This window comes from Octodon degus, unplaced genomic scaffold, assembly GCF_000260255.1.
Source record: "Octodon degus isolate 3935 unplaced genomic scaffold, OctDeg1.0 scaffold00100, whole genome shotgun sequence".
Lineage (NCBI taxonomy): Eukaryota > Metazoa > Chordata > Mammalia > Rodentia > Octodontidae > Octodon > Octodon degus.
In genome coordinates, this window is record NW_004524676.1 from 3,212,285 (window position 1) to 3,225,563 (window position 13,279).

Below are 13,279 nucleotides of genomic sequence, written 5' to 3' on the forward strand. Positions count from 1 at the left end.
ACAATGCCCATTGCGGTGGGACAGTAACTCATATCCTGTTCTTACACCAAAAAAGAACCCATGTGCAATTTCATATTTCCACTCACACAGTGTAACTTGCACAATTTGGTCCTCACACCATATCTAGTGGCATCTCAAAGACAATGATCAGTCACTAACGAGACGGAGCGCCTTCTGATTGTACCTACCAAACATTACATCGGCGGTGGCTCAGTGGAGCAAAATCTAGTAAAATGTAGCAAGTAAAAAACTTTCCTGAATACATATTCATATGCTGACAAATTACAAGCTAGAAATACAAATGGCTCCTTGCTGGAAAACCTTTTTCTGATGATTTTAATAATTATGCCAAAGCAGAAATCTGACCACTTGATACTCTTATCTCAGGATGTTAACTACATTTTATAGGTAGAGTAATTCTTCTTATTAATAGTCCATTGAAAGAAATATTTTTCTCAAAAATAATGATAGTCATCTATTTAGACATTTTAATTATCTGTATAACTAAGCATCTCACTTTGATTTTACATAACTGAGAATATTTTTTCCTTCCTGCAAAACAGGTTTTTTTATCCCTGGTTTCACTTCTGAAAGTGGATTTGTTTTTTACTGGGTATCAAAATGACATTTAAATCATTGAAGAAGTTAAAAATGGTGAAATAGCTCTCACCCAAAAGAAAATTCATTTCTTCTCTTTCCAGTTTTTGAGGAATCTCCCCACTCCGTATCCTGCCGTACTCAACTCTTCCCTCCACACACATGCAGCTGTGCACAGGAATAATTACATGTGTGTCTTCTAAAAACTGCTTTCGCCCGTTGTACGTGAGTTGTCCTGGGCCCCGCGCAACTCGCATTTTTCTCCTCCTCTTCTAATGGTGCCTGACACACAGTGACTTCCACATAAGCAACTACCGAATGAATACATTCATGGACGCCCGTGAAGACTGGAAATCCAGGATTTTGCATCTGTTTAAAAAAGAGCTAGGGATCCAAAGAGCCAGCATTTCTTCTAAATTATATCAGCAGTGTGAAGCAACCTACTCCTCTCTTCTCAAGTTAGTTTCTAAAATAATTGCAAAATAAATCTTCACTGTACGCAGGAGCCTTCAGCTTTGCGCCTCTCCTGTGTGTCCCCTGGAAGATGGCTAAAGGACTTCACCCCACAAAAGCACCTACCCCATGGGACTAAACAAGTGTAAACAGAAAAACACTGGAGGTAGCCATCAGAGAGATGCATATTAAAACCACAGAGAGAACGCTATAAACTCAATGGAAACACTAAATTGTAAAAGCTTGGCTGTACCAGGTGTTAACCAGGATACAGGGAACCTGTTTGCCTTATAAAGCCACTTTAGAGAGCCATCTTACAGTATTAAAACAGAACATACGTGTACACTAGGATTCTGTCATTCAACCCCTGGCTATATAGCCAACAGATATGTGCATACATGTTTACCAAAAGACACATGTGCCTACATGTACGTGCATACATGTTTATCAAAAAGACACATGCGCCTTGTGAGTCCCAAACTCAAAACAATTCCAAATGCGTGTCAACTATAGAATAAATATCTTTAGAAATCATATTCATTCGCTCTTACGCATCATCTGATTTTATGTTCATAGCTAATACAGTACCAGCTGATAACCTACAACTCTACAACACGATCACATTTCAAATATATTGTGACTCTCACAAACTACATGCCGCCCATCTGAAATTCAATAGCAGGCAAACTTATTTACAGGAACTGATGTCAAAAAGGGGGCAACATGTGGGAGGTTAAAAAAAATGGGGGGATGTATGAAACAATTTCTGGGGTGCTAGTGTTCTTAGTCCACGTAGTGGTTGTATAGGTGGGTTCCCCTTTGGAAAGTTATTGCACTTTATCTTGATGATTTGAAACCTTGCTGGATGTTACCCATATATTTCCATAAACCTTTAAAGTAAAAAACTGAACTTCAGTCCAAGTTGGCTTCTGGTTTATACTAGAGCATAATTTGCTAGGTGGGTGTTGCTTCAGTTCATATATTATGAGCTTTCATGGTCACACTTGGGCTTTCTTGTCCTTTAGGAGGAAGACTATGCTCTCACTGGACAAGGGGTAACGACAACCAAAACAGACTGTGCCTTGTGCAATAGGTTCTATGGAAAGTGCTTCTTGTGTTGTTCCATTTTATCCATCCTAATGGTATCCTTTGTAGATAGTTACTATATAGCAAAGTTCCCCATCGTGACTCTCTCCACTTCATCCTCTTGACAGCCATGAGTTGCCCAGATGCTAGCGTGCATGTCCCCTCCCATCTTCAGGTGCTCCCCGCCCTTTGATCAAGAACAACCACCAATTTCTCCTCCACAGCTCCTTCTGCTTTCATACAACTAGCTTGCTTAAATTTTACCATGAGAATTCCTGGCCAGTAGATCTGAACACAGCTCTGATCTCTATACTAGAAATTCAGTGCTTTTTCTACAGCTATTGAATAGAAGAGATTTTAAAAAAATCTTTTGAAGCATATCGCACATAGGCCCTTTGAGATGTGGTCCCCACCTACACCTACAATGCACTCTGATCCCCATCTCACAAACCAGCCCCACAACCTCACTGTCATTATAAACGGGCCAAATCGAATTCCTTTTTCTGATCTGTATAATGTAGCTCCAAGTCTCCTACCTGGTACCTCCTTTCCCACTGAAATTTGACTCCCCCATCACGGCCCAAGCCTGCTCCTCCAAGCCCACCTCCCATCTTTCCCCAGCAAGACACACACTTCTCACTCTTAGTGTGATGCCTTTTCATCTTATTGTTATTTGTGTGCAATTTTAAATTCCTGCTGTCTCTGAATCCTTCAAAGAAGTACACCGTCTCCCTTCCTGCTTGGCTTTCCACATTTCTTAGCCTAGTGCTTAATCAATGTTGTCTCAATAATCTTCTTCTTTCTTTTTTTCTTTTCTTTTTTTTTTTTTTTTTTTTTCTTTTTCAGACAGGGTCTTGCTACCCAGTTCATGCTAGGCTTGAGCTCACTTTTCAGCCAAGGCTGGTCTTGAACTTGCATCGATTCTCCTGCCTCTGCCTCCCGAGTGCTGGGATTACAGGTGCATGCCACCATGCCCAGACCACTCCCAATAATCTTGAGCAAAAAGATGGTTCAATTGGGGTAGACTTATTCCCTTCACAATTATTTCTAAATTCTATGTTTTCCTGGGTCCAGTTCCAACATAGAATCCCAGAGGGATCAAAGAAATCTCAGAAGCATTTTAGAGGATCATTTCCAAGTGCACTTAATAACTGGTTAAGTAGTTTCTCTGCGACATGCCAACTGATCTTTAAAAATTGGCAGTATTTCATAGACAGCTATAGAATGTGACATTTGTGATACTAGTGTTAATACATGGAGAGCGTATCACTATTGGATGTGAACTTCGAGTACCTTTCTAGACAAATCCTACTAGATTTAGGCATCGAGTGCATTAGCATGTTCACTAATTTAACTATAGGCAGAACAGCACAACCAGTGGACGGTGCCCACGACAACAAACCGCACAGTCCCAAACGTGGCTCTGCACATGGGTGGGTTTAGCTACTGAACGACTGTGAGGGTCGCAGGCAGTCTGAGCAGCCCAGCTTAAAGGGAGCAAGGTCGTTTCCTCCAGTAGCACAAGTATTATTTTAAGAATTCCTATCCGTATTTTGTTTCATCCAACAGAATAAAGCCAGTAAGCCTTGTCTAGAGGGTCGTCCGCCTGCCTTACGCCAGTGTGGGATGCGTGAGGTTCCACAAGGGGACACCACCACTGCCACCCCACGCAGCGTACCCGCCGCAACCCACAGCCACTCACTGCAGCGGACGTGCAGGGGACACTATCACAGAGAAGAGCCCTGAGAAACTGCTGGAGCGGGGTGGCACTTTGTGCTTTAGTTTTGGCTGACAATGCTCAAGCTCCTAAACAGTCGTGGGCAGATGCAGATGAGTTACTAACTCCGTATTAGGAAAAAGAGACTTTTTCAAATGGGATATCTAATCTCCACCCTTTAAGGAAAAGGAGAAGTATAGCAGTGGATGAGAAGCTGCTTTCAGAAACTCCTAATAAGAAGAACATTTTGAAATGTCTGAAAATGCTTATGCTCTGGGATTTTTGTCAAGTGTATGTCTTACAACATTGAAGCAGAAATTTCTAGTCTGTGTACATGACTTTCAAATCTTCGAAGTTTAAAAACCTTCAGTTTCAAAGATATTTAAGTTATAAAAATGGCGTCAAGGAAAATTTGTAGAAATGGAAATTCAGTTTTTGAATAATGAATACTGGATTGAAAACTAATTTCTACTATATGACAGGAGCATCTAATGATAAATTAACTATTTGGAGATAGTATTGTAAGTTATTTTTTCACTATGGAAGCTATTAAAACCTCATTTTGAAATAAATTGTTTCTAAAACCACTCTAAGATTTTCAAAGTAATAAAACATACTTTAATCACTTTTTAGAAATGAGGTAGTAATTCAGTGAGAGAAAATTCTTTTAACCATTCCTAAAATAAAACTTATATTTAATATTAAATAATTTATCCTTTAAAATGCAACCTTATATCTTCTATAAATCAGGTAATTATATATTAGTACACATAATGTATTAATATATGATAAAACATAAATCATATGTTCAAAATATCTTCAGAAATATATAACAAGGGAATCAATTGACTAGAAAACAAAAGACCTTTCCCATAGTCCATAATAGTATTGGGTTTTCCACTTGACTGGCAATGTCAGAAATTATTGACCTGAGTCCCCCACAGCTCAACATAACAGCATGGCTTTACTTCTTATACTTCATTTTTATACTTTTCAGCTGGATGGTTAAGACCAAGATAAAGCAAAACCTATACAATAAGAGTTGTAGCTTTTGTGTCTGATAAGGTCAGTGATTTATCCTGAGATCCTGTACCTCAGATTGTAGATCCTTTGTCAGTGTCAGCCATGTGGATGAGTCACGGCCATTACTTAGCCAATGTGCTATTGGACTCTTAGAATATTTTGCTGAGTTAGCACATCTATAATATTCAAATGACGGAACTAAACAAAAAAGGGGATACAGATGAATGTCCATTTTGTATCTGTGTATTCAAAGTGGTTAGGATAGATATATAGTTACATTCTCTTAATGAAGAGAGGGATTTGTTCTAATGGTGTTTGTAAATAGGATATCATGTCTGCATCTTGTACAGCAAATAAACACTAGGAAGAGAGTATGCAATGTGTTGAGTCATCCCATGAATAAATTCAAAGCTATCTGAAAAAAATACCTTTCCCTGTTGTAATTATGTAAAAAATAAAATATAATTTTTAAAATTAACTGAAAACTGACACACAAAATACAGGAAATCTGGAGATATCTAAATACTCTAATATCAACAATGTTTATATCATATAAGTATCTCATCATATAGTACATCCATATTGTGAAATATTTAAATCAATTTCATCTGAAAGTATTCTATAATTTTTCCCAGAGAATCTTAAATCAGGGTGCCTGCGGAAACAGAAGAATTACCACAGACACGTGGGCATTCCTCTTTCCTTAACACAGAAACATAAAGAAAAACTATCGCGAATCACCACTTATGCTGAAATACCTTTGAGTCAGTGCATGCTCTAACTACTGCATTCTAACGTCACTTAACATCCTAAGATCCAGCTAGTTTCTTTTCTTCCGACCTCTGCATTGCCTGGAATAACTACTTACATTTCCTTGCCGTACGTACACTTCAAACCTGTAGGGTCCAACTGTGTCTCTAAAATTATTTTTGGAGCCTCCTTATCTAGGTCAATTTAGAAATCTTTTCATGATCTTCTTCCTGGCGTTGCATAAAATTTACATGGGGACCAATGAGATAGCTCAGCGGACTAAGCACAAGGACAGGGTTTGATTCCCAGCACCACATACCACGCCAGCCCCACCCCCTGGCATGCTAAGCTGGAGACCAAGTCCGGTGTGGAGGCACATGCCTGTAATCCCTGGGGAGGCTGAAAACAGGAAGATCACTACGAGCCCAAGCTGCATAGTGAGACCCTGTATTACATACACACACACACACACACACACACACACACACACATTCACATGGGCAGAGCTGTAAGACAACTACACCCACATGAAGACTATTCTTTTGTTTTTTGGGGGGTGGGGATACTGGGAATCAATATTCTTTGAATGTAGAACTAGCAAGGCTTATCTCCTGCTAAGTTACAATACAATGCATTCTACTAGTTCACATTTTCTAAGATTTACTAGCAAATTTATTCTGTAGTAAAAATGCAATCTTCATTAGTAATTATTATTTTTTTAACCTATTAATCACCTATAATTATGAATCTTCAATACCACAAATCACACGATTGCTGCTGACACAAAATGGGAATTCCAACGTGGAATACGTTCATTCACTTATTTAGTATATTCACCACTCAACTACAAAGTCCCAGTGTGGAAAAATTGTGTCTAGTTTGCTCCCAGGGACTAGGTAGCCTGTGTAATATATAGTGATTACTTACGATTTTTAGGAAAATCAACAAATGTACCTTAGAAGGATATGATAGAAAGCATAATAAATAATTTTCATACATAATAAATATTTCTAGTCTCAATTTTAAAATTCATTTCCAATGGACCCGCTACCTTTATATATGTCTTTTGCAAACTTAAGATGATAGCTAATGACTGCAAATGTTTTTTGCAGAATAGTCCACTTTACAAAACAAAGAAGGCTTTCCTCCAGCCCTTGTGCAGAGGACCTCGTCCTGGGCAGCTCCGGGCACGCTTCTCGCACACCTTCTGCCCCGAGGGGCACTGGGGGGCTGAGCACTGGGCACCTCTGCTGCGTGAGCCCCTCGGTGCTCTCGCAGTACACACAGTTGTTGGCCGACACACTTGGGGCTTTCTGGGTGTGTACAGACCCCGCAAGCTCATTCCGACAGCTCTGAAAGGAGCTGTGTTGTATTCCCTTGTATCATTAGAAATTTAGGGAGAAAATGTTCTTTAAGAAAAAAATTTAAAAACTATTTTTGACTTTTGTTAGCTTGTCATTAACTTTAGGACTTACTGGAATACACACTATTAGTCTACCAAATATTGCATTCTATATAGGGAATGGATAAAATATAGGAAAATGAATTATGAGAGAACTAGTGAGAAAATTATGTCAATTATGTTTGCTTAAAGAGTATTTGTGAGAATGGCTCAAACACATTAGCATGTATGAAAAAGAAAAGTAAAGCTCTTACTCATTTTTAAAGACTACCCTGATCCTAAGCATGTCTGCTCTAAGTTACCAAATAACACTGTCTATCACTTGTTTTTATTCAGTATAATATACAATAAAATAAATATTTATAATATTTAAATATTGATAGCTAAATAATGAATCTTATACTTTTAAGTCCCAATGTTAGTTTTTTTAACAAAATTACTGTCTGAAAAATAGCATTAGCTTACACATAATCAGAGTAAAATTATGAAAACATACACTATTCAGCAATTAAATGTTTAATAAGAGAAATTAACAAATTCATTAAGAAAAATAGCACCAAAAGAAAGGAGGCACTTGTTACAATATCAGTGACTTAAAATATTTTAGGTATTGATTCAGTAAATAAAAATACAATACATGTGGATTAAACACAGCGCAAAGCAACATATATCATTAATAAACAAGGGTTAAGATACAATTATTTCACATTGACAATCACAGAAGTACAGAAATTAAATTAACAGGCACTGGCTAAAATTGATTTATTTCTTTTGTTATTACAGAGTAAGATTTCCCACATCATCATGGAGAGAAATTACGTATATTCTCACACCTTCCTAATCTTAAGTGACTTGGCACTTCCTGCTTTTGTTTTCCTTTAAAATGAAAAGAGATTTCATTCATACACCTAAATGTGCACACATATATCCTCTTAAGTTTCTAACTTAATGAACAGGATCTTTTGAAAATAAAATTGTCCATGAAAGAATATCAATCTGGTATGTTGATAACAGCTATTCTGAAGTTTAGTTAACATATGGCAACCCTGAAAGAGGCAAATGATGATATTTGTTTTGATATAAAACTTCAGATCCCCTAAATCCTTTTAATATAAAAGGCTGACTGAACAAATAAATAGTGTTTATATGATAAAAGAAACTCGGGAGCTCCAACAATATTATGTACTATATACATGTAGTGAAGTAAATAAATAAGTTTGTAAACATTCTGATATAAACATTTCTTTGTGATTTTAAAAACATCATTTTCAATTTATCAAAAAATAAAAATATTACAGTTTTTTTTCTTTTTTTACTAGTGCAAAGACTGAATTATCCCAAGAACTGCTTTCGGAAGACACAGGCAGCCGACAATGAAGATATTTTGAACTATATCTTACTATTTCATAACTGGCAGGGTTTTTTTCTTTACTATTTATTTAGTAATGAAAACTCAGGCTTTTCACCTATGATGTCGCTCAGGTACACAAAAGTGCCGGGCAGGAGCACCACAACAGCGCCGTAGTGGGACTGTCACCTTGGTCAGGATACCTTAAGATGTTTTAAAATATCAAATGAAGGATCAAAGCTACAGACCTAAAACTGACTCAAAAAGAATATTTCTACTTCTAATATGCTATCACTTTAAATAAATTTTAGTATTAAGCTTCAAAAGCATCATTATGTTCTTCATGAAAGAGAACAGGGATCAGTAAAATGTCTCCGTGTTTATTAATCCCCACAAAGAGACACTCTTCTGAAGCAGTAATTTTATTGTAAAATTCTCCTAATGAAGCTAACTTGCTCTACTGTTTAAGTCATCAGTAACGCTAACGACAAATGCGTATCTTAGCCTTGCCTGAACTTCAAATGCCACGGCTTTAAATGTGCCACATATTTCACTGCAGAAGCTCAGCTGGGGCAGAACACGGGCAAGCACAGAGAACCAGCTGTAGCTGTGGAGTTACAATTTTTTTCCAAGTAAAAAATCGCTTACCTTTATAAATTCAGTTATAAAAAGATTATAGGCTCAAATCAATTTTTCACCTAAAATAAACATTCTGTTGTTCAGGATTCTAAAAGACCAAAGTGATCAAAATGCGAATCTCAATGTAGTTCTGCATTAATTGTTCCTCAAAACTTGTATGTTTGAAGAATACTAGAGAAAAATAAACTACTCAAGAGTAATATTTGAGTTTTGTGTCAGGCTACAAAAAATTACTGCAGAAGATTAAAATATCCTTATACACAATGAATCCACATAGTGGAAAAAGTCAATATTCATATATATAATTATATAAATCATACTCTCTTATGATGTATTTAACCAACTGTAAACAATTTACTTCATGTAAGTAAACCTATCTTTTCTTCAACATAATATTTTCACATTTCCAAACACAATAATAAATTTAACAATGATAAAAACAAGTTTTAAAGGAAGAGATTTTTGCTTCTGCATCAGTTACTGGACACAGACAAAAGCCACACATAGTTGCAAGCTCGAACAATACACAGCTTACTAAACCCTCACCACTGTTATATGCAAATTGTTGACATTACGTACAAATGTAAATAGCAAGACATTACTGATTAATTGGAAGGCAAGCCAATGTAGGAATGGGGGAAAACATTTCCCTCAGAATAGCGCGGGAGTTCAAAATTAACCAATAAAAATAAATACACATAAAAACATACATGTTACAGCATTTGAATGTAGTTCTCCATGTGTCAAGTGTAAGAACACAAGCTAAGGTGGCGAGGAGTTTGCTTTTAACAAAAACTGGAGAAGATATAGTGTGTGGTTTTCACAATTTATAAAGAAAGGCAATTAAAGTGAAAGAGACATAATAAAGCGACAAAAGAGGAGCCGGAGAATGCTATCGTACCGATTTCCACGGTCCCCGCTGCCACGCCACATGACCAGGGCAGGCGTGCACGTGGCACTGTGTCACACTAGGCGGCTTGTTCAGCACCTCACAGCTGTGCTCCGGGGACACCTGGCCATTGGGGAACTGGCATACTACAAATCTTGACTTTATTCCTCCTCCACATGTCTGTGTACACTAAAAATAAGAACAGGAAAATTCAAAGTTACGAGGCCTTCGAGAGACCGTGCCGTTGCTTTAGTCAGTGTCTGAGCGCCATTTGCAATGCTCAAGTTTCCCGCTGGTTTCCTTCAGATGCTAATCACATTCCCTAGTTCAAAAATCAAAGTTTTAAAGCCACAATCTAAAAACTGACATTTTAGGGCTGGTGAGATGGCTCAGTGGTCTAAAGCACCTACTTAGAACAAGCTTAGCAAAGCACAGGGACCGCGGTTCAATCCCCCAGCACCACATGCCAGCCAGCCCGCTCCCTGGTGGGCTGAGTTGGCCACACACACACACACACACACACAAACAAATAAATAAATAAATAATAATTAAAAAAGTTTTAAATAAAAATAAAAAATAAATAAAAACTGACATTTTAAAAATTGATACGATGTAATGTTTGAAGAAGGTATAAAGGTCTGTCTGATAATGTTAGTAGGGTAGGCCAGACACAAATTAACTCACTAGTATTAATTTTACAATGTATGCGCTCTAAGCAACGGATCACAGTGCATTCATAACAGCTGATAAAAATGAAGATACTGAGGGGCTATTACATGAAAACAGTGGGCAGCAAGTTGAGTGTACCGTGAATCTGACCATACAACCCACGCAGAACAACAATTCTGCAGGAAGCTTCTTAAGATGACAAAAACTCTTTTCTTTTCTTTTTTTTTTTGTATTTTAGGGAAGGGCCTACAGGGTGTTCAGAGTCTCACTATTACATCAGACTCATAGTGATCCTCCTATCTATAGCCTCCCAAGAGCTGGGATTACAGGCACGTGCCACCTGGCCTAGTCTCAACTGCCGTCTCAGCGCGCCCAGGGGGCAGGGCCATCACGGAAGGCCTGGGGATCGAACCCCGATAAAAGTTCTTATTCCTTTATATTTTTTTTCATATGACTTGAATTTTTAAAATGAACATAAATTCAGAAATAATGGAGCAACTTTAATTTTGGAAAACTGAGCTTCATTTCTGAAATGTTTTTGGTGTATCTTAGAACCTCATCAAAAGTGTACCTATTAAAAATTTCCAAATTTTCTGTAAGAAGAAATTGTGTATAAAACCATTAAGCAAATCATTTGACTAAATGAAGTATATGGCCTATAAATTAATATACGTATTTGTTTCCTATTCTTATCCATCCAAAATATGAGTGGGATATTATTCATAAAATATGAGGGGATAATATTCACAGTGACTTTTTCTTTCCTTGTAGTGGAGATTCAACTACAGCTTTACCCCTTTTTATTTTTTATTTTGAGATAAGGTCTCGGGAAGGCGCAGGCAGGGCTCGATCTTACAATTCTGCCTCTCCTCACCCGAGTACTGGATTACAGGCGCGCACCACCTTGGCCAGCTTAAAGGGACCATTTTGGAAATTGTATTTCCAGCATCTACAGCTGTCTGACTTAAAGGAAAAGATTCACGAAATGAACAACTTAGCAATAGGATAAAACATGGCCTAAGTATCAACCTGTTTCTATGTTTCGATCAACTCCATTTCTAAGAAATGTACATTTTACAAGTTTGGACATACCGGCTGGCACATCAGGTCTTGTCCCAAAGCTTGGAATATACGCTTTCTATCATGGGTGAGAGACTGACTTACACCATGAAAGAATATCTATTAGAATAGCATGGTTTTACTCATTCAGTTAAAGAGCTCTTCTAGTACAGTGTAGTGAAGTGCTAGCCAAGTGTATCCAGTGATATAAGTGCTCCAGACACGGAACTATCTCCAAACAACGTAGCGAACATCGTGGCTTACTTCTCCCCAGCTCCCATAGTTCCAGCGTGGACAAGGTCCCAAATCACAGTGCTTGGACTCTGGTGGCTTCGAGGCTGCGTCACAGAAGTCGGCGCTCTGTCCGTTTCCATCCTGGCAGACCACGACCCTGTGCTGAAGCCCTCCGGCGCAGCTGCGAGAGCACTGGTGGGGAGAGAACACAGAGACACAAGCTGCGGTCTGCACACCGCGGGTCACGGTGGGAAACCCAGGCCGAAGCAAATCTAGCGCCCACATCGTCCTCACTGGCATCATGGCTGGAATCAAGCAAATCTGCCAGAACACTTGAGTTTATAATGGTCTTCCTAGAATTCAAAGAAGTAAAGATAAATCTCTACGTTGTTCTAGGAATAGCCCTTCACCCTCATTCTGAATACCATAGAAGGAAAAAGGAATTAAAGTTTCATGGTCTCACTACAAAGAAATAAAAATACAAGGTTGTGTTATGTTTCTTAACCTTCACTTCGGTGCTTTTCTTATTACTTTCTTCACTAATTGCACATAAAATAGGAACAACGGTACCTTTTCTATTGTTATCATGATAATATTTTTCTTTTTTAATCATTTATTTATTTATTCATTCATTTGGCACAAGATCTTGCTATGCAACTTGGACAGCTCAAATCTGTAGTGATCCTCCTGTCTCAGCCTCCCCAGCACTGGGCTTACAGGAGTGTGCTACCACACCCAGCTCTGGTGGCCAGCGTGGCACCTGGGGCCAGCACGGCATGCAGTACCAGGGATCGAACCTGGGTCCTTACACTTGCTAGGTAGACTCTTAGACCTCCGAGCTATCTCCCCAGTCCTCACAGTAATACTCTGCATGAACATTTGTAGTGTTACTTCCTAAAAGGTTTTCCCTTGTTTCCACTATAATGGACTCTGATCAGATTGTTTTTAAGTGCATTCCTCTGTAATCATAACATCATGTTAATGTATAATTCAGTAAGAATTCCAGGGATTTGTAATCGGCATCAAACATCTTTTTAAGGTGGAAGCAATGGATCATCAGATAAATTAAGTATTAAAGGTATTTGAGCTCTTGCGTACACGTATATTTTCAAGGGCTGTACTATAAAAAGGCACAGAGTGGGGGCGCACGCCTGTAATCCCAGTGCTGGGGAGGATGCCAGCAGGAGGATCACTACAAGTCTGAGCTGCGTAGCGAGACCCGGTACCAAAACCATTTAGGAAAGAAAGGCACAGAATTCACAGGACTCTGAGGACGTCTTACTGCGCCCCACGGCCCGGTTCTCCACCGGTCTCCCCCGACGGCCAGACGGCTGCCCTGGGCCGGACTGTCTTCAGGCTGGTGAGTCAGCGCGGGGCCGCCGCCCGGGGGGCGGCCGGGCTGCTCCGCCGCCG

General features: G+C 38.7%; 1 protein-coding gene across 1 annotated transcript in view; it reads right to left on the minus strand.

Annotated features, from left to right (window-relative positions):
- Adamts20 (ADAM metallopeptidase with thrombospondin type 1 motif 20) overlaps window positions 1–13,279 on the minus strand; it is a 193,102-nt gene that overhangs the window by 66,944 nt on the left and 112,879 nt on the right. The window contains exons 27-29 of the mRNA XM_004638581.2: window positions 13,149–13,279; window positions 11,897–12,058; window positions 9,917–10,093 (exon numbers count right to left, since the gene is read on the minus strand). The exon at window positions 13,149–13,279 is cut by the window's right edge and continues 29 nt beyond it. Of these exons, the coding sequence (XP_004638638.2) occupies window positions 9,917–10,093; window positions 11,897–12,058; window positions 13,149–13,279 (470 nt within the window). The remainder of the gene's footprint in view (window positions 1–9,916; window positions 10,094–11,896; window positions 12,059–13,148) is intronic.